The 26,553-nt window shown below is 36.9% G+C and overlaps 1 protein-coding gene across 1 annotated transcript in view; it reads left to right on the forward strand.

The window, feature by feature from the left end:
• EPHA6 (EPH receptor A6) overlaps positions 1 to 26,553 on the forward strand; it is an 846,791-nt gene that overhangs the window by 734,814 nt on the left and 85,424 nt on the right. Inside the window, exon 15 of the mRNA XM_061194037.1 lies at positions 2,483 to 2,692. Coding sequence (XP_061050020.1) covers positions 2,483 to 2,692 — 210 coding nt within the window. The remainder of the gene's footprint in view (positions 1 to 2,482; positions 2,693 to 26,553) is intronic.

Consider the following 26,553-nt stretch of genomic DNA (forward strand, 5'->3'; position numbering starts at 1 on the left):
GGTGTTAAGTAGCTATTTCTCTTTATAATGTAGGAGTTTCTGCTGCCAACTGATTTTTCAGGAAAGTGAGTGGAGAATTTTCTGATTAATATTAAAATGACAAAAACTACATATGATTATAAGTTTTTATTAAATAATGACTATTATTAAAATAAATGATGGGCTGTGCTATGTGTTTTGTATGTGGTTCTCACCACAATTCTGAGTTAGATTATACTATTCTCATTGTTCAGATAAGGAAACTGAGGCACTCTTTAGTGTTCAGAGCGTCCATTAACATTTCCTACTATACAGAAATTCTGCCTTGACAAAAACTGTGATACCAGACAACTTCACTTACTAATACGTAAAAGAACCATCTCTTTAAAATTAGTGTAATCCTTTCTAATCCAAAAGAATTTATGCTTTCAAAGGCTTTGAGATTGCTAATAGAGGAGAGGTAAGTAGGGTACATGACAGAAGAGGCAGATTTCATCTAATTGTGCACTGTCTAAGAAGATGGATCGGAAACATAAAGAACTAATAACACCAAAGATTTTCTTTGCTAGGTTATCTTTTATACATTAATTATACAAAAGAGCCTGCTTAAATGGATACTCTTGCTGTAGAATGTTTCTTTTAGGAGAGTGTTCTTTTCCTTACTCTGCACTTGAGTTGGGAGATATTATCAGAGAGCTATCAGGGACGTATGTTGATAAAGTAAGATGAAGTTTATTCCGTTTGTAATATAAGTTTATTTATTTAACTGACTGATGAATCATCATTGTATAGGAGACCATGTCACTGTGATATGGTCAAATCATCACTGTGTTTAAGCTACTCTATAGTTTTAAATCATATATCCATGAAAACTGCTTTAACTTTGCAAATTTTGAGATACTCTTATGTATGCCTCTATCACACTGTATAAGGTAATATAGTCCTCTAGTCTCTCAATAGATATTAATTTTTAATATCATTCATAAATAAATGTTACCTGATGTGTAAAACCAACTTGATAATCTCATGTTTCTCAATAACCCCATTAATGACAACAATCTCCAAATAACTAAATAGAACAATATGCATTATTTTTCAAACTTAAATTATTTTTATATTCATTTTCTCTACATTTGTACTGTTGTACTATTTGTATCTGGTCTTATTGGTACACACATCTTGTATGAATGACAACTGGATTTTTCTTTACTTCTTAAAAAAATATATTATTTTTATTTAGAAAACAAATTTGTGGTTACCAATGGGGAGAGTGTAGGGGCGAGGGACAAATTAAGGGTATGGGATTAATATATACAGATTACTATTTATAAAATAGATAAGCAACAAGGATATACTGTATACCCATCATCTTGTAATAACTTATACTGGAGTATAATTTGCAAAAAATACTAAATCACTATGCTGTACACCTGAAACTAACACAATATTGTAAATCAATTACACTTCAGTTAAAAATATTTTTTTAAATCAAGGTGAGAGGCATAAATAGTCAAAGGATTGATTACTACATACCAGTGCTGTGCTTGGCTTGTTATTCATATTTCTTTTAATTTTCCCACTGGGAAGTATAATAAAATAGTCCTGGTTTCAGTCAGTTGCCAACACCTTTCTTTATATTTGCTCTATATTGTTTTCCCTGGGTATCCGCGGGGGATTGATTCCAAGACCTGCCTCAGATACAGAAACACGCAGATGCTCAAGTTCCATAGCCAGCCCTGTGTATCCGTAGATTCTACATCCTCGTATACAACCAACCCAGGACTGTAAACATAGTACTGTACACTATCCGCCGGCTGGTGGAACCCGCAGATGAGGAAGGCCAACTGTGTATTTATTGAAAAAACTCTAGGTATAAGTGGACCTTCACAGTTCAAACCCGTGTTGTTTCAGAGTCAACTGTATAAGGAAAGATTGGGAAAATCTAGTTATTTTCTGTTTGCATGTGGGTTTTTTTTTCCATTCTCCTGCAACTTTCCTAAACTCATTTATGCAATCAATTTTTCTTTTTCGTTGATCATTTTTTACCATATTTCCAGCAATCACACAGCTTTCATCACATCCTAGGTTTTACTGCCTTGGGAGCTCACTACTACGGAAAGTAGGAAAGTGAATTCTTTTTTCTTGGAAGTCTTTGCTACTATCTAACTCGATTTTAGTTCCCTTTTGTTACTTAAAGTTTTAGAAATCATTTTTTCTGGAAGTTAATTTGGTTGATTCTCTTCTCTCCTTTCTTTTCCCTCCTTCATCACTTCAAGCTAGATTTTCCTTTCCTTTAAATCTCCAACAAATTTTTATCTTTTGTTGTGAACACAGTCAATGATCAGCAAACTTGATACTTACATTCATTGGATCCAGTAAAATAAATTCAAGAATTTCATTTAATACACCACATACACCTACACAAACAGGCACACATGCATGCATGCATGCACACGCACTACAATAAAATAAATCAATGTAAATATCTGTGATTCTCTTTCAGAAACATGATGGCCACTTCACAGTCATCCAGTTGGTTGGTATGCTCCGAGGCATTGCATCAGGAATGAAGTACCTTTCTGATATGGGTTATGTTCACCGAGATCTAGCAGCTAGGAATATATTGGTCAACAGCAACTTAGTATGCAAAGTTTCTGATTTTGGTCTCTCCCGAGTGCTGGAAGATGATCCAGAAGCTGCTTATACAACAACTGTAAGTTTATACATCCTTTACCCATATAGTTTGTTTACTTTTATTTTTAATGTTATTAGAGTAATTCTGGTTTTGTTTTCTAATTTTCTGCTCTCATTTGTCATTTTACCAATTTAACATCATTATCTAATTGAGAAGTATTTGTTTTATCTGAGTGCCTGGTTTAAAAAAGAATTGACACTTAACCGTTTCCTTTCTTTCCACTCTGCGGGGACTTTAACATCATGCTTGAGATCCATGTCATTACTGCCCTCACAAAAAATCTGCCTTTGCCTGAGTATTTTTGATGCTTCAATAATTATCTCCTTTAAATGGAGTTCTGTACAGGCCAATGGTGCAATCAATTAAGTCAGTGATGGTGAAGAACCAGTGGTTAGGAAATGAAAATTTTTTTCTCATAGCAAATGTTATGGAACGTCTGATCATACTTAAAAATGAACAGTGTAGGTTTCTCTGGAGATATATAAATACACTCTCAACCTTCTTTTGAATGGGACTTGGGGGAAATGTGAGCACGAGTAGAAGGCTAAAACTTGAGACCCAAACTATCATCTGTCAATAATATGATCTCAACTTAACTCATGAACCAATTCATTCCACTGATCTCTTTGGTTATTGTTTCAAGGAGTTAAGTCTCAAGCTGTCAAAAAGCTAACAATTTGTAAAATGATACTAGTCTGTTATTTTTAAAACAGAACCCTCACCATTGACTCATTTCAGCTTCAATGAAAAATGAGTCAGTAAAACTATTCAAGATGTTTTTATTCTCTTCTCTTATTCTGACATTACACATTATTTCAAAAGAGGCAAATCTTTTATTTAGTTATCTTTTATTTCATTTTCTATGAGATGTTTTTTGAAACCTCACTGTATTCAACTGCTCTAGAATGGATACAAGTTTAATATTATGAATAAAACATGTTATACCCTTACTATGTTTGCTTTGTAAAAATCCTCTACATTAATGTATTGATGATATTTTCACTAATTTCTCCAACAATGAAATAGTTCTAAAGAGAGTAAATTAATCTGAGTCTGATATATAAGGTAGAAGTATCTACTGACCTTCTAATTTGATCAAAAAACTTCATAAAAATAAAATTCTATCAAGTCTGAAAATAAATAGTTCATTTTAGAAAAAGCAGTATTTTCAAATCCATTTTCTAACTGGAAAATGTCATAATTATTTTCTTTTTCTTTTCAAGGATTTTATTTTCTTCTCTTTTATTTTTATAAATGTATAACTTAAAGCGACTTTTCAAGTTATGGAACAATGCATGTAAGATTTTTCTACTATGCATATTATTTACAACCTTGGAGAACAGTATTTAGAATTATTATAAAAATATTATAAAATAAAATGTTCATTAAAATTGCAACAAGTATGATCTACTAAAAGGATAAAATAAGATAGGAGATAATGAACAATATATTTAGGAGTAGCTACTAGACTCTTTGGCTGTATGTCTATATAGATACACTTGAAATTTCATATTAAATAATATTTTAACTGCTTTTTTAAAATGAGAAGCTCATAACTAAATTTAAGATACTAATAAAATTGACAGGGTGACTCAAATCCTGAAGCATGTATAGATTTTGTTGTCAGATTTGACATCCAGATTCCAGACATGTTCTTCTGTCTTATATGATTGTAAGGACTAAGAGGCCTAGAACAGTGCTGTCTTAGTTTAAATCTGACTACAGACTTAAACATCAAATTAGGTCACCACATACTAACACTCCGAAAAGTGCTTCTTGAAAGTTATAGATTATGTCTTTTTTTTTTGAATTTTAGAATTCTATTTATTTTTTTTATACAGCAGGTTCTTATTAGTTATCCATTTTATACATATTAGTGTATATACGTCAATCCCAATCTCCCAATTCATCAAGATTATGTCTTGATTAAGAAATAAGTCTCTGAATTTGAGGTACCAAGTAAATGGTAAATAATGTAACCAAGTACTTTTTTAAAAAAGTCTCAGACATACCTAACTGCTCAGAGGATCATGGGGTGCAAAATATCATATACTGATTACTTGACTTTATAATGAACATGGACATTCAAATCTCAAAATAGCAGACCTCTTGCCTTCGAAGAGCTTCCCTTTTGACAGGGTAGACAGACTCATGCTTCCTTGCTATTCAGTGCATTAAATCATGTGGCAAAGGTCTGTAAAAGAAATGTGGAAGTACCAAAAAGCAGAGGTCTGGAGAAAGCATCACAAAGAAGATAAGCTGAACAAATATTAAAAGACTTCATTAGGCAGACAGTTGGGGGGAAGATCCAGATAGAGGAAACAGAAAGAGAAAACGACACAGAAATTTGGGGAAGTGAATGGGAATGTTTACACAAATGTGGACAGTTTGGAATGGGGACGAGAAGCAGTGGAGGGGCCAGGTTTCTTAGGAATAATTGTGATGGTAGTTGGGTGGCGCGTCAGGAAATTTGAAGGCTTTTCTATAGTAATTAAGAGATAGACATTGATTGATTTAAATAGAGGAATAATAAAATACATACATGTTTTAGAAAATATTACTGAAACAGTGTGAAGGCAAGCTTGAAGGACGGGAGGACTGGTAACAGGAAGACCAGTTAGGGCATTATTGCTATAGACCAAAAGGGTCATATGGCTTTAATTAGAGCAATAGTGGTTGGAATAAAGAGGAAGGAAAATAGAAAATTGTTATGAATGTATAATTTACAAGACTCAATAACTAACTAGATATGAATTATAAGGAAAAAGAAGGACTGAAAGATGACACTAGTATTTCTAGATTGAACAACTAGTTGAATGGAGATGTTTTGTTAATCAAGACAGAGAATCCCTATTAAAGATAACTTGGCTAAATTACAAAGCAGAATTATAACAAAAGGTCACAGGTACTCTGTCTCAAAGTCATCAAGATAATGCCAGATTGAGCATTGTCATTCTGTTCAAATTTTGTGTAAAAATTTTAGGACTTTCTATAACTGTACTTTTTGTATTTCCTGTTAAAAGGAATGAGACAGAAAAGTACTGCCTAGTGAAGATATACCTCAGTTCAAGCAAACCCTGTAAAATAAAATAAAGAAGAAGAATGGTCATTTATATGAAATTGATTCTTTGCTTTATAAAAATGTTAAAATGAAAATAAATAGCAAGCTCTCTTGATACATTTTTTAAAGTAGGATTTCATTTTTTAAAGTTTTATCTGTATACAACTTTCCTGGAACATATCTTTTACCTTAAAAGATTTTGACTCTTTCTCTTGCTGTATAATTGCTATTTCCTCATTAATTTAATAAATGTTTTTATCTGTATCACAAAGGATTTGGAGGAAGGGAGGCTTGTGAAGGGTTTTAAAAACAGGAAGACATCATAGATAAAGGTGGGGTTTTTTTGTATACTTCAAGAAAGTAGTCATTGAAACTACCCCTTCCGAATCAATACAGGGGCAAAATAAATAAACATTTTCCATTATGATGACTTTGCCAATATAGAAAGCACATATCACAGCAAAGAGCAGTAGGAACTGGTTAAAAGACAGGCTGGAAAGATGGAGTGACCATTGTGACCCCAGTACTGGCTATTGTGCTGAACTGGTCAGCCTGTGGTAGGTGGAGCCTACCACAGCAGAATGGCCATTGGAGCCAGACTGACCAGACCAGAAAGAGATGAGACAAGAGAAATTACTCTGCCAACAATTACTGAGACTTTAGCCCACTAGTTAGAACACCTATCCATGTAATGTATGAGAATGTATTGTCTACACTATAAAATACACTAAAGTAAATAAAAGGATGGGATTTACAACTGATAATAAGCAGAAATTCTAGTATTTCTTCCTACAGCTTAAGAGTGTTTTGCATGTCCTGCATCAAGTCTAAGACTATTCATTCAACATGTATTCAATACAGTTTATTATGGAGCTACCATATTTAAGGCCCTATCCCTTGGAGGGCCGATTACCAAAAATAAAGGGATTCTTGAGAAGAGATAAAAGGCTGCACAGAGAGAGGACCAAGACTAACTGAACAAGTAACTCATAATAAAACCAACAGATGTTCAGACACCAAGAGTGGGCAATGCAGCTTGAAAGGCAACTACAGGAGTAGCAGATTTTCCTGGTAAGCTCTGTACTAAAATACATCAAGCCTTTGCAAAGGGACATTAAGAACTGTTGATGGCATGAAAGCCAAGAAATGTGGACTAAAGATAGAAGGGAAAAAATTGCACAAAAATAGGATCTAGACAAGGACTGAGAGGCCTTGCTTTTACGTGCCAATTCTATAAAGAGGCTACCAGGCACTTCATGAGGAGAGGTTGGTGAATGATTATGAACCACACCTAATGATACATTTACAATTAGTGATATGTAGCTAACTTAATCTGCACAAAATTTACTGAGTTTGGATTGTTCTCATTTGATTACATGGTCTCATATCTGGTTATAATTTAAGTGCTAAGAAATCTCTTCCTTTACTGAATCTAACACACATTCACATGGACAATTGTTTTATATCCAGTTCTGGAGGAGGGACTCTCTCTCATTTGAATATTGCTAAGCAACAAGTCTTAAACTTACATTGAAAATATTAAGCCTCTTTGCTCTCAAGTATGGAAATGAGGTCCTATTTACCTAAAAAGAACATTGAAAGATATATTATGGCTCACACTTGTCTGTTTTAAGAGATAAGTTTTATTTAAGATATGGTACAATGGCAGTTACTGTTCAGAGTTTTTTTAATTATAATGAGTAGCTCCATTTCTTATATTTTAAAGATCAAAACAAAATGGAAGAATCATTTTATCACAATATCTGTAAAAATTCTAAAATTCCTTGATAATTTTCAATTGTGTTCACTTGTGTTATGAAGACAAAGTTTGCTTTTTTCTTTGATAATGATATTTCCGTACAAGTACTTTCCTAGTTGAAGTACAGCCTCATTATTGACAACACATAATCTGTATAATCACAGTTCTGTTAACATCTTAATTCTATTTACTTTGCATTCATAAGACCTCTCCAAGTTCCAACTCTTAACCTCCCCTCTTCTACATAAGATGTGAGAAGAGTCAATCTAAGAAGACATGCTCTATACCCAACATGGAGATAATTAAAGCAAATAATGGAGTAGCATGAGGGGCATATATTTACCTTGCATTCTAAAGTTGGGGGGAGATCTGAGCAACCTTCCTCCTTTACCCCTAATTCAAGTGTTTATAAGTTGGCGTGACTTTCTTTTTTTTTTTTTTTTTGGCTGCATCAGGTCTTAGTTGCAGCACGCATTGAGGCATGCAGGATCTCTCATTGCAGCGTGCAGGCTTCTCTCTAGTTGTGGCATGTGGGCTTTCTCTCCTCTAGTTGTGGCACGAGGGCTCCAGAGACCGTGGGCTCTGTAGTTTGTGGCATGAGGGCTCTAGTTGAGGCACGTGAGCTCAGTAGTTGTGGTGTGTGGGCTTAGTTGCCCCATGGCATGTGGGATCTTAGTTCCCTGACCAGGGGTTGAACCCGCGTCCCCTGCATTGTAAGGCAGATTCCTTACCACTGGACCACCAGGGAAGTCCCTGGCTTGACTTTTTGATGTGAATTTTTAAATCTTGAGACATGTCCAGCTTTAAGAGTAAATATTTTTAACGAAAGTGAGATAAAAAGTATTTTAGATCATTCACTATTCTGCCTCTAAGTACTTTAATTTAACATGAATAGTTGAGATTTGCCTGGAGAACATGCTTAACCTGCTAGTAAAACCTACTCAGAATTTTCACTCACTTCTGTCTCTTAACTAAAAGAGTTACTGTAAAAAGTTATGCAGTAAAATATTTTTAAATGCTTTCATTTAAAATCATATGGTATCCAATGCACTAAATAAAAGGACTTGTACTGAGAAATGTTTCTGATATTTCTGGATTTTGAAAAATAAAACTTTATCCTTTGAGATCCTACCCCAAGATTCTCTGTCCATCAAGTCATTGATGATAGAGGTGACACTGTGCTGAGATACACCATGTGGTAAAGTGCATCTTACACTAAGTCTATGGAGGTGAACCAGGGCCAACCAGAAAAATGCCTTGTACTTCAGTTGTTCCTTAAGATTTAACCAAGCAAAAAATAGAAGTGATATGACAGCTTCGGGCGCAAAGGCACTCTTGGGTAGAGGACCGTGAAACCTACTAGCCCCCATGAAGCTGCATATCATTAGCATAAATAGAAATAAGGACAGGTTTCTGCACAGAATTTGATGAAAAATTCAAGAAAAGGAAATGAGAGTTTCCTCTAGGCAAATGTAATTCAGCAGCCTGAATATAAAGAAAAAAAGTGAGAAAAATAGCTATGTTATCAGAAAGCTATAATGTGAAGATTTAAATAACTTCTTTTTCAGTAAAAAGGTGGTGAACAAATAAACCTTGGAAGAATGAAAAACAATAAAATCCTGGCTTGATAAACTGAATTCATCATTAAGAAAGGAGCTATGCCATTTGGGAAGAACAGCAAAATGACTCTTCCCAAAAAACAGTTCTCACCTGACAGATATTATGATAGTAGTCAGTCAAAATCAGTCAAATATACAGACTATTATAATTAGCTGAAGAGGAAGAAATCGATGCGCCAATATTAGGTTTCCTAAATTCAAAGGGAAAAAAGTGCCCTTGAACCAGCAAGTGTTTGTTTGATGGACTAATTCATGAGCAGAAAATCTGACAGTTTTTATTAATCCTTGTCAATATAAACTTTTTGTAAAGGATATTCTAATGATGTAATGTATAAAAACTATATGCTCAGGAATTAGTGTGTCCACACTTTGAGCCCAAGTGCCAGAAAGCAAATCCACAACAATGCAGATGAAAGGGCAACAAAGCTTTATACTAAACCAGAGAGAACATGTGCTGAGTACAAAGCAAGAATATTCAATAACTGTTCAAGAGATGAATACCATACATACCAGCTTGGATCACAGGCTGAGAGACCCAAAAGCTTAATGGTAATTTTCTGGAACAGTGCTATCAGAGGGCACAGACCTCTTTGAAATGTACTACTTAGGTGAATTGACAATGGCAGGTCTTGAGCATAAGATGGAAATGAGAATCAACAATATCAGATAATATCTAAAGAATGATTTCCTGAAAAGGTCTCATCTCTGAAGCTTAGGAAACAAGGGTTTGTGATCATTACAGAGCTCTTGGTAGTAAAACACATGAAACAGGTTTGAAGATTATCATACACAGAGTAGAAAAGGACTGTGCAAGCAGATTGCTGTATCAGAAATCTTGAAGCTAGAGAGAAGACCATCCTGTTCAGTCATACATACCATTAAGAAGCCAAGCCATGCTTTGGGAAAACCCCCATCTGTCATTTGTGCAAAGCATGTACAAAAGCAAATCCTTTATAGATGTAAGTCCTGTGTCTTTCCAATATGCATTTTAAAGAAAGGACCCTAAGGCCTTAGACCTGATCTTCCTGGGGAAGATCAATCAGCGGATGTTCAGCAAGCAGAAAGTACAGTGTTCATTGGCCCATCTTGCTTGTGCAGAAAAAAGAAAAAACAAGACAATGTACACAAAGCTGCTGACCTTAGCCCTAGAGTTTCAAAGGTACCATCTGAAGAAAGAAGTCATTACTAATGCTTAATTTCTAGTTTCATCTCTGATGTGGAAACAATGCTTTTTTTCCTCTGACAATAAAAAACTGGAAATGCAAACATTATAAATACAGGATAAATCACATGAAAGCTCTATGAAAACTTACTTATTCCCAGTGTAAAGAGCTTCACATCAATGGCAAATAAATTGAAAAGGTTATCAGTTATTTATGCTGTTTGTGGCAGACCCTGTTAGTTGGCTACCCAACCTCTCTTGTCGTCTCTTCCTTGCTAATAAAATCTTTATTTGGATGTTTATGATGAACTCAGGTCCAAGAAATAAATCATGATTTATACATAAGCCAGTTATATTTATACCATTCTCCTTTGACACTTAAATTTTACTCTTTGACAGGTCGCTTAAACATAAAGAGAAGTGAGATTGGCAACTTTGGGGAAAATTTGGGGGTTGAAGTCTACTATAAATAGGCTTGATGTAACCAAGCACCACATCTTGGTTACATCAAGATGTAACCAAGCTCTCTTTCTTGGGAGAGCTTCGTAGAATTGGCCCCTTCTTTTCTTTATTGCCTTGATTGTAGTTTTGGAAGGACATAGGCTTGGGGCTGTGACAGCCATCCTTCAGTCATGAGGCAACAAGCCTAAGGAGACAAACCCAGTGCTAAAGATGGCCAAGTAGGAGAGCAAAAGAACCTGGTTCTCTGACGAAATTGTTAAGCACCTATGTCAACACAGAATCCACTTACTCCAGTTATTTGTTTATAATTTAGTTAAATATTTTATTTGCTTAAGCTACTGAGAATTGGGCCTTCTATGATTCTATGACTTGTATCTGAAGACATTCTGATACAGTAATCAACACATAAGAAAACCTCCAGATTAATAGATAATGTAAATAGGAAAATGAAAACATGAGTTTAAGTAAAATAGCACCTCAGTCATAAAAACTGACTAAATTATCTAAGCAGACTATAAATATACAGTTAGTTTGAGGATTCAATAATCATAATTTATTCATTTAACATGTATATCTTAATATTATTGGGTGCTAAGTTGGAGATTAAAGTACTTAAGGTCTGGGGAGAAGACAGGCATTAAATAATCATGTGTAATTACAGTCTGAGATTTTATACAACATGTGTGTTGAGTGCCTACTGTGTGCCAGATACTGTTCTGAGGATTGGAGATATTCTAATGAATAAGCTTTTCTTTTGGAGCTTACAGCCTTGAGTATGGTGGGAATAAGGATAATAAACAAAGTTAAAAAAGAAGAGAAAGAGGAATCTCAATCTTAGATAGTGATAGATGTTGGATATATAATAAAAACATAAAAAATAAAATTGAGTAGCTACCTTGGAAGCATGGCTAGAAAATACATCTTTAATGAGGTGTCATTTGAAATGAGACCTGAAAATTGTAAAGGTACCAGCCAAGAAAAGATCTGAAGCCAGATGTTCTGAGGTGAAGGAAAACAAATATAGATCCTAAACCTTAGGGAACAAGCTTGGCATATTTTAGTAGTAGGAATAAGGCCAAGATGGTTGACACACTGAGAGATCAGGGAAAGTGGTAGGAAACTAGAACTGAGAGGCCAGATCCTGTATAAACTCAAAGGTCATGGAAAGGAGTAGACTAACCATGAAATGAAGCCATTGGAAAACTTTAAGCAGTTGAGGACGTAACAGAATTTGTGTTTTTTAAGAGCTCACTCTGCCTGATATGTTGGGAATGAATTGTAGAGGGCAAAAGAGAGAGCAAAAGATTCATTTGCAGCATCCTAGACAAGAAATGATGGTAGCTTGGTGTAAGCTGGTAATAGAAAACATAAAGAATGGTGAAGATACTTGAGATATCTTGTGTCAATAGCTCCGCCAACATATGTGAGTATATGTGTGTATTTATATATTTTTTAACAAGTAAGGAAATTGAGGCCCAAAGAAATTAAGTGATGTGCTCAAGTCACATGGCTATTACGTTAGAAACAATGTCAATTAACTATTGCTATAATGACATTGTTAAAGGAAAGTATCTGTTCCACAACTGAATCTTCCTCCTTCTCTTCCAGTACTTCCCAATGCAAATTCTTTCCTGTCCTATGCAAACTTCCTTCTGTTTCTCACCTCTGAGACCCATGCAGAAGATAATGGATAGCAGTAGTTGAAAGTCTTTGAAGATTGAGAAATAAAGAGAATGATCTCTTAGTCTTTGGTGATATATATTACAAATACGCATATATCTCAAAATGTTTCTTGTTCTTTTGTTTATTGAACTTTTTGAAGTATTCTGCAATGAATATTTTACTTCATGCTAAGAGAAAGAAAACAATATATGTTATAGAAATAGAGAAATACCTCCTGGCAGAGTTCCAAGATATCTTTCTGATCAGTATATTTAAAATTTTTTCTCCCTGGTATTAGTTGGTGAATAAACAACATGTTTGTTTGTTTGATTGTTTTCATGTGACTTTTCTAATCAAAAAGATGGAGGTCATTTCACTGGGTAACATTTATTTTTAAATGAAAGATGAAGAGATTAAGGAAATGAACATTACCATTACTGATTTTTTTTAATGGAATTCTGGGCAATATTCCATGAAACCTCAGATTCTTCCACAGTTTCAAATTCAGTACCTATCCCTCATTGTCACCCCAGGGCCTACCATTAAGCCCCACAATCATCACCTTTTCCAAGCCTATAAACAATCCCTCCCTCTGCAAGGAACAGCTCTGAATGCATTCATGATCCATAAATATTAGCATATATTCAGATCATGACCTATTCTAATTAACATAAACACACAGAGTTTCACTATATCTAGTTCTGCTTCTTTAAACTTGCAATAAGAACGGGTTGTTATCATATGAAGCATGCACATTATTCAGTTGTTTAACCATGCTCTTAATCAGTGTATAATATGTGTCACAAATAGGCAGCTGCTAAATGAATTATACATAAAGATAATGTTTTCTAGATTACTCTTTTCTGTATATATTGAATAATTTAGGTCCTAACAAATTCTGATCCTTATTTCTGGTTTTTTTATAGAAACTGAATCATTACCTTGTTCTTTTTAGTGGTGAAAAATTTTGTTTTTCATATATACTATAAAAGTAAAATCTCTTTAAGGGAAGACAACTTCTTTTTTTTTTTTTAATTTTTGGCTCCGTTGGGTCTCCGTTGCTACGCGTGGGCCCTCTCCAGTTGCGGCGAGGAGGGGCTACTCTTCGTTGCGGTGCACGGGCTTCTCATTGCGGTGGCTTCTCTTGTTGTGGAGCACGGGCTCTAGATGCCCGGGCTCAGTAGTTGTGGCACACGGGCCTAGTTGCTCCACGGCATGTGGGATCCTCCCTGACCAGGGCTCAAACCTGTGTCCCTGGCATTGGCAGGCAGACTCGCAACCACTGAGCCACCAGGGAAGCCCCAACATTTTTAATTTAAGTGTTTATAACGTGTATTTTTTTGAGGGCTCAGATTTCTTTTTTTTTTTTTTTAATTTATTTATTTATTTATTTTTGGCTGCGTTGGGTCTTCATTACTGCGCGCAGGCTTTCTCTAGTTGTGGTGAGCAGGGGCTACTCTTCGTTGCAGTGCGCAGGCTTCTCATTGCGGTGGCTTCTCTTGTTGTGGAGCACGGGCTCTAGGCACGTGGGCTTCAGTAGTTGTAGCATGCAGGCTCAGTAGTTGTGGCTCACGGGCTCTAGAGCGCAGGCTCAGTACTTGTGGCGCATGGGCTTAGTTGCTCCACAGCATGTAAATTCGATAGAACCAAGTTGTATTATCCATAGAAAGTAATAACTAACAAAGGCAAGGGGTAAGCTATTACACCCTCATATACACCCCACCCTCAATAGAATTTCATAATCAGGGCATTACAATAAGACAATATGTATGTGGAATCATTACGTAATGAAGAAAACACTATAGACATAATATGGTAGAAAAAACAGTGTGTTATAAACTTGGAGTTTATAACCACATCTTGAATAGACTTGATAATACTGTCTACTATCTACAGAAATATTATAACAACCAACAGGATAATAAGCTAAAGTATGGATTATAGCCTCTATTAAGATGAACAGCATAAAAATCACCTAAGGCACTTATTTAAAATGCAGATTCCCAATTCCCAGCCCCAGAGAGTCATTTTCATTCAGCAAGTCTGTAGGAGGAGTAGCAAGGTATGATCTGGAAATCTGGGTTTTTAATAAACACCCAGGTGATTGTGAAACAGGTTATCTAAAAGTCCTATCTCGCTTAACTGCCCTAATATAATCTAGACACATATCCAATTATTTCCTCCTCCAGCCTTACACATCATTAAGTAAGACAAAAGTCACAAGCAGGTAAAAGATTTGTCAATATAGTGGGAAAGGGGTGGGAGAGGAGGGAAGGTGAGTGGCATGGACGAGGGGAAGTTAGATTTGTTATGGTCACACTAAGAGACCTTATTCTTTGAATATATATTCCATGTAGCCCGAATTTTGTTTTCAGTTTCTCTTAGAAGATAGTTTTCAGTGTAAAACACGCTTAATAATGAAGAGTGAAATTGTTAGCCCTGATGTTAATTTTTCATTCTGTTGTTACCTTTGTTTTGATGGCCTCACTAGTCTCCACTTTGCTATACCTTCGTGCAGTTTCTTCTCTTTATCCGTGATGGTCATTTTTCTCCAATATTGACTGATGTGGAAATGTATGCCCCTCTCTGGGCACTTATGGAAGGCCTGTAAAATTTTGTGAAAATGCTTTAAACTATGATATAACTATAACCTGTGGCCAAAACATGAATAACTTTCCTCAGCAAAGTCATGTAGTTGCCCCAGGTGCTGAATTTTATCTCAGAGTCTTAAAACAATTATGTATATTTCAGATTATGCCATTGAATGTTTAATATCTCTAAAGTTGATGGGGTTTCAGGGTACTTGGAGATGATTAGATTTTGCTTGAACTCCAATATGTCTTATGGGAAATACAAGAAACTGCTGGAGTTGCAGTTTCTAGAGTTTTAACGTAGAATATATCTTCTGGTTTTAAAGTGAAATTCATTCCCCACGCTCAACATTAGAAAATACAGTCGTCTTGGGATCAATTTATAAAAAGTACACATACTAGGGAAAAAAAGACATAAAAGCATGATAAAACAAAACAAAATAATACTTGCATGTAATCATCATAAAATGATGCTGCCAAAGGGTCATGATACAATTGTACACATATGCCCCCTTGTGGTGAATGAATAGGACACAGGACATTTGAAAAGGTTTCTGGAAATCAAGGAAGAGTGACTGTTTTTCTTAGTTTAGTATTGTCTGAGATAGAAGATGTACACTTTAATAAGCCCCGATTTTCAAGGATTTTACTTATGTGTTGTTTACTAAAGCTTAATAACTCTGAACTATCTACCCATAAGAAGGGAGGAAGGATCAGAGAAAACTGACTTCTAATATTTAACTGAGAAGTTACCCACATTCATATTGAGATTCCAGTACTGGACTTTAAAATGATTTATTCAGTGTTTTTATCTATAAAATTTAAGATATAAGTGGAAAAATAATCCCAGTGAAAACATCAAATGAAAATTCAGAAAAAGGAATTGTTAAAGTAAGTGAAAGCAGCATGTTTAAAATAAATCGGGTAGAAGACAAAGAAGTAGAGAAAAACTTAGTGGAAAAGAAAATAAAACATGCAGACTTTTCATTGAGATTTTTAAATGCCAATGCTAAGTTTTCTTGCATATAAATGAAACTTATAGTTTTGAGAACATTTAAGAGACCTTGAAGATGTCTCGAAGGGCAAGAGGGCAACCATGATTCTTAGAAGATTTAAGGCAATGAGAGATTCTACAGATTTGAGCACAGTAGCTTATATATAATTGATACATATAAGGGGGAAAAGGGTAGATAAACGAAACTAGCAACCTGATAAACCGTAGTTAATGAAGAGAGGGTTAAACCAGAGAAGAATATTGAAATATAAACTACTCCAGTGGATTTTCTGTAGTATCAGGAAAATTACCTGAAATAATAATAGCAACTTCAGGCACTGTTTTGAAAAATAAATGATACCTATTTTATGGATATGTTTTCCCAAATTTATTTTGGATATGAGTGTGGTAATATGTAAAATAATTTTGAATAAAACAATTCTAAATTATTTTCCTGTGTTACCAGAGATTATATACAGGCTATATAATCACAGAATTTAGACCACATTTGTTCAGGTAAGAATTTCCCCCATCCTACCAACACTATTGCAAATTTATTCAAGTGTTAGAAATAGCCCAGAAAAATATAAGCCGATTTAGCACCTAGTAAGATCATGTGGAAAACTATTTGTAAATGGTTATTTTCCTCATCCTGAAACAAGAGAATATAAGGAAGTCTCAAGAAAAAAGCAGAACATTTTCTCTGATATCTTGAATTCTATTTCTGGCTAAATATACTTTTTTAATTCCTACTCTTTTTTTTTCCTTTTTTTTTTTTTTTTTGGCCGCGCAGTGAGCCATGTGGGATCTTAGTTCCCCGACCAGGGATCGAACCCCCTGAGGTGGAAGCACAGAGTCTTAACCACTGGACCGCCAGGGAAGTCCCCTTAATTCCTACTTGAAAACTTATAAAACATGGACAGAAAGAGGGTTATAATAACAATCTTAAGATATAATATTCATTTTACTTCCTTTGGTATTTTGCACTGTTCTCTTGATTTTTTTAAAATATCACTATATAGTCATTTTTACTGGTTTTCTAGCTTTGAATTTTTGAGGTTAATCTGGGTCATATTTCTAATAAAAGTTTTGTAAAACTCCTCATGTCCCTCTGCTGTCTAAATTGTAACCATCTTGCCATTCACATTGGCAGGAAGTGCAGTACAGATGAGTCTGAACTTTGTGATTTGAAAGGTATTGTGACCAGACTGTAAAGTCCCTTGTCCTTCACTGTACGTAGCTTGAATTTAACTTGCCTAAAACAAGACAGAAGAGAGGATAAGGGATGTATGTCACAATTTTCAAGAAATAAACAAACAAGAGTAAGGAAAACAAAAATGAAATATGAATGTGGCACAATGTGACAGAAATATGCCCCATTAAAACAGCGTTTTGTAAGGTGTACTTCTTGCCTGATTTTGTCTGTACTGGCCCAGAATCATAGCTGTCATAGTCACAGAGACTCTGCCAGTAAAGATATCAATAAATGACAATATCTGGAGAGTATTCTTCAATTCTGGATTTGTGGGGATGACAAAAGGATTACTTAAAATACCCTGAACCTATGTTATAAAAATAAAACAAAATACATTTTACCAGATATTACATGAACCATAGGTCTACTCAACATACAAGAAAATAACATTCTAATATTAAATTCCAATTTCTTCTTAGGAAAAACTCGTAAAAAGTATCTACGACAATAGTCTATTTTGGTCTAATCTGAATTCTTTATCCAGTTTTCAATGACTCCTTTCTATAGCTTGTCATTTCTATCAATACACTTGCTCATAGTTCACGTCAGGTGCAGCCTTTTTCACTGCATTTCTAAGATGAGTTACTTCCAATAATAAAGTGGAAAATACTAGTTCCCTGCCATCTTTGTAAATCCAGAAATAACATCTCTTTGTGTAGTGCCATAGCACTGCCAGTCTTTCTGAGTCCTCATACTATGCACTGCATTTTTTCATATAAATGGGAAATATTGATAAAGTTTTTTTGGTACAACATTATCAAAAGAAGTTCAGAGCAAAAAGAATTGTAAAGACTGAGCTCCCTAATGTTGGTCACCTTACATGGAGGTGTCTCAAGCCCCCATGTTCATCTTAAGAAAGATATTAGCATAGTCCAAGAGCTCCTCCACTGGCTTCAAACACTAAAGAAACTTTATAGAACACTGGAGCTTATGATGGATGAGAAACTATTACTGAGACATTTTATAGTTTATAAAACTTTGATTTTCAAGCTGCAAATTCTAGTTTTTAAGTATATAATTAGGTTTTCAGACATCCAAACTAAAATGCCTATTAGACATTTTCTCAGCCTAACTCTGCTAGTCAATTTGGGCTGCCATAACAAAATACTATACAGTGGGTGGCTTAAACAATAGGAATTTATTTCCCCCAGTTCTGAAGGCTGAAAGTCCAACATCAGGGTTCTGGCTTATTCAGTTCCCCGGTGAGAACTCTCTTCCTGGCTTGCAGAGAGCCACCCTCTCACTGTGTCCTTACATTATGAAAAGAGAGAGAGCTCTTTGCTTCCTTTCAGGACACTAATCCCATCATGGGGGCCCCACCCTTATGACCTCATCCAAACCTAGTAACCTCCCTAAGCCCCCACTTCTGAATACCATCACATGGGAGGGGTGTTTTAGAGCTTCAATATATGATTTTTGGAGGGACACAAACATTCAGTTTATCACACTAATCAAGTCCTAAAGAGCTGAAAACTGGGAGACGTGTTAAATTTTCCCCTGAAAGATCAGTTTGTTTTTTCTGTGGTGGTTGTTGTATGTTAGTTGTTTATCCTTAAACCAGGCCATTAAAGGAGAAATTTTAATACTTAAGTAAAAGAATCCTAAAATTAAAATTGTAACGAGGTTTACCTTCATTTACGGGGTCCTCCTTAAGCAATACTACCCCATCACATCTTTCACAATTTCTCTTTTGGGCTTAAACAAATGTGCTCAAGTTGGAGATTTACACAGTTGGATTTCCTCTCCTAGATGTCCTTGTAGTCTCTGTATACATAGTTCATGAGCTGCATGGACAAATCAGCACTGCTCTGACTGCTCCTTGGCAAATTTGTGAAAAGTAACTTGCTCTTTGGGTGGAAAACTATACTATTCCCCTTGGTGTATATCAAGATGTCAAAAGCATTATGTATATATGATTCAGGCTGCCATCCTGTCCTGCAGGACTTCCTTTTATGTCCTGGAGATCAACCAGAACTCAAATAGGAAACAGAGATCTCTTTAGTATCTCAAAATTTAAGAGCTAAGGGAGTGGGAAGAGAAGGGAGATGAGGAAGGAAGAACAGATTCAAGCCTCTTTTGCATTGGGCTTAGGCAATCAGCCTGTCCCCTTTTGCAAATATCCCCTGATTCCCACTTAAAAGAAAAAACAAAACTTAAAAATATTAAATATTAATTAAACAGGGAAGAAAAAAAGTAAAGGTGAAACATGTTTTAAAACATTAAATAAAATAACCAAGGATTAAGCAAGGTATAAACTGGAAGTTTAAAGGATTTGAAAGTGCCCTGGGAAATGGAAGATTCCTCTTTCATGAGGGTATCTCAGGAGGCCAGGACATAGACCCTGCCCCCAACCTCAGCAAGGAGCCCTCACCTGCAGCATCCAGACCTAAGGCATCAAAACAAGTTGCCCTCTGTGAAAAGGAGTTCTAGCTCATTTCCCAGCTCACTTCATCTCTGACAGTCCTGAAGTCCTGAATAAACAGTCTTCCCTTCCACTCCTGCTTCCTTCTCATAGAGCAGGACTTTATGGGAGACTTATTTCTTAAATTGAAAAATAAAGAAAATCATTAGGGAATGCTTAAAGATGCCTATTTTTTATGGTACTCTTAGCATGAACTCTTAAAAATTGGAATAAATATTCACTTGAATTAAATATCCACCAACAAGAAAATAGATTAAGTATGGTGTATCCATGTTATGGGGCAGGTAGCAGACATTGACAGTGTGCTTCCTGTATTTCTTATTTCCCTTTACTATTGTTAAGTACACAGGCTGCTAATATGCATTTGTTACCGAACTGAACTTGGGTCCATTCACCTGCGTACAATAAAGCCGATATACTGATACCAGGTGGTGGTGAAGGAAAATGCAGTGTTTACTGCAGGTGCCAAACAAGGAGTGCAGGCAGCTAATGCTCAAAAACACCCAGACCCTCTGATGGCTTTTAGAGAATGGTTTTTAAAGACAGGGTGAGGGAGAGTATTGTGGGGTGCGTGATCAGCTCCTGGACATTCTTCTGATTGGTTGGTGGTAAGGTAATCAGGAGTCAATATCATCAACCTTTTGGGACCAACCCTTCTGGGGTCTTTGTGCTTGTGGTCAGCATGGAGTTAACTTCTTCCACCTGGTGGTGGTTTCAGCAAAACAGCTCAAAGGATATGGCTCAGAGTATTATCTATAGTCCTTGAGGAGGGACTAAAGGTCCTTAACTTTGTTTAATGGCTAAATTATTATTATTTTGTCATGCTTGACAGGTTTCCTTTGTTTCTGCATTTTCTCACTTCTCTGATTAAATGTATTCTTTGGAACTCAGGGAAGGCCTGGGAGGCCAAAGTTTTTCTACAAACAAGAGGCAGGCAGAGGACATGGGGGCAGTCTGGCCCAGGAAGGCTCCATAGGTTCCTGCTCAGTTACACATATACTCCAACAGTCAGCACCTGGGGCTTTATCAGAAGACTGCCCTAGAGACTGCTGGCATCTACTTTGCCTGCAAGCAAAAAGGCCTGGGAAGCAACTTCGGATTTACATCCCACCAGGGACAGCCTTGGACCAATAACTGGCACTGGCAGAGGCCGAGGTATAAAGACTCCAGTACTCTTGTCTCTAACCTGGATAACTCTGTAAGAGGAATATAAAAAGAAATGCATGAAAATGATAAACAGCAAGTTCAGATTAGGAGACATAGGGTATGGTAGTCAGGGGAATAAATGAGATCTGGAAGAGGAACCCCTGGGGCTTCATCTGTATCAGAAATACCGTATTTTTAAAGCCAAGTGGTGGATATATGAGTGATCATTGTATTAGTTTTTATGTGACATTTTACGTGTCTGAAATATTTTATAATATTTTTAAAGAATTTTTGGAAAGATTGACAAGGTAATGCTCCATGCTTTTCATTAATATTAAGATATATATTGTCATGTTAAAAATGTTGAAAAGATCCAGCTTCCTCACATTTGTCCTTCAAAGAGGGTGCATCTACCCAAATTTAGAGCTAAAAGAGAAGTCCTTAAAACAAAATTCTATAACCACCTAATCTTCCACTTCTCCTACTGACTCCACTTTTTCTATTCTTGATATAGCTCATCAACACACTTTCCCCCATGGTTTTCCCTCACTTATCTTCCCAACACTGACCTCATGGTCACCTATTTCAAGAATGCACATTCATGCCTTGAATCATCTATCCCCTTCATCTTCAGCCTCATCAAAATTCAGCCCTGGGTAACATATGTTTTCCCTTTCGCCTACTTCTGTTTCAAGGCTCCTGACTTTTACCATTTCAGTGACAAAACTCTGCCAGGAGACTTCTCTGTAAGTTTTTCTATGAGAACAACTGTTTGTAGGCACTTTGAGGATAGAGATTGTGTCTCCATTGTAATTTCTATCCCTGTATTAGTTAGCTAGGGCTGCCATAACAAAATACCTCAAACTGGGTGGCTTGAACAACAGAATTTATTGTTTCACAGTTCTGGAAGCTGGAAGCCTGAGATCAGGGACTCTATAGGGTTGGTTCTTTCTGAGGGCTGAGAGAGAATCTGTTTCATGCCTCTCTCCTAGCTTCTGGTGATTTGCTGGCAGTCTTCGATGTTCCTTGGCCTATAGAAGAATTATCCCTATCTCTGCCTTCATGTTTACGTGGCATTCTCCTTGTGTGCGTGTCTCTGTGTCCAAATTTCCTCTTTTTTATACGGACACCAGCTATACTGAATTAGGGGTTCACCTTAGTCCTGTATGACCTCATCTTAACTAAGTACATCTGCAACAACCCTATTTCCACGTAAGTTCATATTCTGAAGTACTGGGGTTAAAACTGCAGCATAGGAATTTTGGGGAGACACAATTCAACTCATAAAAATCCCCTATGTCTGAGATCAGAGGCAACGAGTTGTTGTCTTTCCTTGAACTAAAAACAGCCCCCTGTAGAAAAGGCTTTAGTTTGTTACTCAATAAATGTTACTTGAATTCAACTGAAAAGAGTTGAAGACATTGTCAATTTCGGTTTCGACTTGAGCCCTTTACTTCAGTCAGTGTCCTGTTGTCATATGCAATACTCCAAGTAGTTTGTCTTTTAAGTATTCTCTTACCTACCTCTTTCCATTAAATGGGAGAGCATTATTTTCCACACAATGTAGCCTTGGAACACCACTATATTAGTTTCCCTAATGGGTTCTTCTGACTTACAAGTGCCGGGTTTATTTTGGCTTGCATATGAAGTTTGATTGCATGCATTCATAATTGAGTTTCCCTTTTGATTTATTAATCAGAACCATCATATCTCAAAATGATAATTAGCTGGCAAGTTGTGGCAAACATATACAAAGTTATAGATATCTTTTACTTTCTGTCTGCATGTTAATATTGTCTAATAAATCATATAACTGTAAAAGTGACAGAATACCTAGACTAAATCTTTTACTTTTATTGAAAGTGTGACATTTTAGAGTAACATTCTTAAATATTTACAATGTTTATGGCTTAATTAATCTGCTTCTCCAAAATTTGACTCTTTAATATTTTGAAATGACTTCATACATATTTTTTACCATTCAACATGGAAGACTGTTGGGATACATGTTCTGAATTTAATTTATACAGTATTGCCTCTGGAATGATGTTGCTATAGATACATAGATATAGATACAACATTTCCATTTTCCCATTTACAGTTTCACTGATACTGTAGTAGAAAAAACAAATTATCATGCAACACATTTGAACATTTTCATATCTGAGTGCCTATACATAAATAAATGTGAAAGGTATTAACTGATATAACTTCTTTTCTAGGCAGATATGCTGAAAGCATCTGAGGACCTCAAAATATTTAAGCAAGGAAAATTAAGGAACGCACAACTAGAGCTTTCTGAGTAGCTTTTAATTCTTTTTTTTTTTTTTAACCAGCAATTACTTGCAGATTGGAGGGATTGAGACAGTCAATTTTTTAAAGTACCTTTTGTAGAGAATAGCCTAGGCAAGATCTTAAATAACATGAAGATCATGGCTCATTGGAGAGCACAGGGGACCAATGTCTGAAAGGTCAAAATTCTATTCCCAGTTTCTCCTATTTGCTCTTTTATGGAGCAAATTAGAGAAGTGAATGACCCAGTAGAAGTTTTATGCCTTTGGAAGCTACTTCTATTCAAGCCTCTGTTGATCCTTTCATATTTTGGGGGAACAGAAAGAGCAGAACAATGAATATACTTGCCTTACAGAGAGCACAAAAACTGTAAGATGCTTTATCAATTTTTTCCCACAAGAGAAAGATCAGTAAGAGCAGGTTCACCAAAATTCTCTCCCAAGGAAGTTATTTTTTCTTTCACATTTGTGTTGAGAACTGGTCTATGTCAATTGGGTCATAACAACTCATAAAGTCTTTTTAGTGGATAGCCGTACCAACCAAAACACTTGAGGTGACTGAGATTGAGTGACCACCCCCTCAAACTTACTTCAAGTTAAAATTAGAGCAAATCAGGACAATTCTGCCTCATATATCAATATTTATCATACAAACATTTATTAACAAACAGGAACAAGGCATTTGTACAATTTGTTCTGTGAGGTAATGAAGTCCCAATTCTCCATTCTTACAGAGGATCCCTAAATATCTTTCCTAAAAAAATATCATTTGAGGAAGCCTAAACAACATCCAGAGAGCCAGGAGTGTATAGCCTTGCAGGCCAGGCAATCAGACATCTTCAGATTAACTGTCCCAACCACTTAGGGATTATTGAGAGATTAGAATCTATTCCTCAAGTGACAGGCTAGCTATAGGCCTCTCTGCATTCCTATACTCTGATTATGCAAGAGGAGAAAGTTATCACCAAAATATTTTAGCTAATGCACATATCTTGAATGCCACTAATCTCACCAATGAGGATCCACTTCTAAACCCATTATGTTGGCTAACAATTCACCAGTTTAACCAATGGAATTCCTTTTCTGATGTTGATCATGCTAATTATTAAAGCTACTGAATGTCCATCAACAGAGGAATGGATAAAGAAGATGTGGTACATGAGTACAATGAAATATTACTCAGCCATAAAACAAAATGAAATTGGGTCATTTGTAGAGATGTAGATGGACTTAGAGACTGTCATAAAGAGTGAAGTGAGTCAGAAAGAGAAATACAAATAACATGTATTAACGCATATATGTGGAATCTAAAAAATATGGTATAGATGATCTTATTTACAAAGCAGAAATAGAGACAGACACAGAGAACAAACATATGGATACCAAGGGAAGAGGTGGGTGGGGTGAATTGAGAGATGGGGATTGACATATATACACTATTGATACTATGTATAAAATAGGTAACTAATGAGAACCTACTGTATAGCACAGGGAACTCTACTCAGTGCTCTGCAGTGACCTAAATGGGAAGGAAATACAAAAAAAGAGGAGATATATATATATACGTGTAGTTGATTCACTTTGCTGTACAGTAGAAACTAACACAACATTGTAAAGCAACTGTACGCCAATAAAAAAATAATAAAGCTTCTGATATTGATCCCATATAAATAGCTAAATCAGTTGTATCAATCCCCTCTGGAGTCTGGGCTTCCTTTTAGAATGCTAGTGAGCCATCACTGAGCTGTGCGATCCCAATAACTGGTTGTCACATCGAAAGTGTAATGTAGGAGGAGCTTCAAGATGGCGGAAGAGTAAGACGCGGAGATCACCTTCCTCCCCACAAATACATCAGAAATACATCTACATGTGGAACAACTCCTACAGAACACCTACTGAACGCTGGCAGAAGACCTCAGATCTCCCAAAAGGCAAGAAACTCCCCACGTACCTGAGTAGGGCAAAAGAAAAAAAGAAAAAACAGAGACAAAAGAATAGGGACGGGACCTGCACCAGTGGGAGGGAGCTGTGAAGGAGGAAAGGTTTCCACACACTAGGAACCCATTCGCGGGCGGAGACTGCGGGGGGCGGAGGGGGGAAGCTTCGGAGCCACGGAGGAGAGCGCAGCCACAGGGGTGCAGAGGGCAAAGCGGAGAGATTCCCGCACAGAGGAGCGGTGCCGACCAGCACTCACCAGCCCGAGAGGCTTGTCTGCTCACCCGCCGGGGCGGGCGGGGGCTGGGAGCTGAGGCTCGGGCTTCGGTCGGATCCCAGGGAGAGGACTGGGGTTGGCGGCGTGAACACAGCCTGAAGGGGGCTAGTGCGCCACAGCTAGCTGGGAGGAAGTCCGGGGAAAAGCCTGGACGTGCCGAAGAGGCAGGAGACTTTTTCTTCCCTCTTTGCTTCCTGGTGCGCGAGGAGAGGGGATTAAGAGCGCCGCTTAAAGGAGCTCCGGAGACGGGCGCGAGCCACGACTATCAGCGCGGACCCCAGAGACGGGCATGAGACGCTAAGGCTGCTGAGGCCACCAAGAAGCCTGTGTGCAAGCACAGGTCACTGTACACACCTCCCCTCCCGGGAGCCTGTGCAGCCCACCACTGCCAGGGTCGCGTGATCCAGGGACAACTTCCCTGGGAGAACACACGGCGCGCCTCAGGCTGGTGCAACGTCACGCTGGCCTCTGCCACCGCAGGCTCGCCCCGCATCCGTACCCCTCCCTCCCCCCGGCCTGAGTGAGCCAGAGCCCCCGAATCAGCTGCTCCTTTAACCCCGTCCTGTCTGAGCGAAGAACAGATGCCCTCAGGTGACCTACACGCAGAGGCAGGGCCAAATCCAAAGCAGAACCCCAGGAGCTGTGCGAACAAAGAAAGGGAAATCTCTCCCAGCAGGTTCAGGAGCAGCGGATTAAATCTCCACAATCAACTTGATGTACCCTGCATCTGTGGAATACCTGAATAGACAATGAATCATCCCAAATTGAGGAGGTGGACTTTGGGAGCAATGACATATATATTTTTTCCCCCTTTTTCTCTTTTTCTGAGTGTGTATGTGTATGCTTCTGTGTGTGAGTTTGTCTGTATAACTTTGCTTTTACCCTTTGTCCTAGGGCTCTGTCTGTCCGTTTTTGTTTTTTATTACTTAAAAAAATTTTTTTCTCTTAATATTTATTTTAATAACTTTATTTTACTTTATTTTATTTTATTTTATCTTCTTCTTTCTTTCTTTCTTTATTCCTCCCTTTTATTCTGAGCCGTGTGGAGGACAGGCTCTTGGTGCTACAGCCAGGCACCAGGGCTGTGCCTCTGAGATGGGAGAGCCAAGTTTGGGACACTGGTCCACAAGAGACCTCCCAGCTCCATGTAATATCAAACGGCAAAAAGCTCCCAGAGATCTCCATCTTAATGCCAAGACCCAGCTCCACTCAACGAGCAGCAAGCTACAGTGCAGGACACCCT

The sequence above is a fragment of the Eubalaena glacialis genome, chromosome 6, assembly GCF_028564815.1.
Source record: "Eubalaena glacialis isolate mEubGla1 chromosome 6, mEubGla1.1.hap2.+ XY, whole genome shotgun sequence".
Taxonomy (NCBI): domain Eukaryota; kingdom Metazoa; phylum Chordata; class Mammalia; order Artiodactyla; family Balaenidae; genus Eubalaena; species Eubalaena glacialis.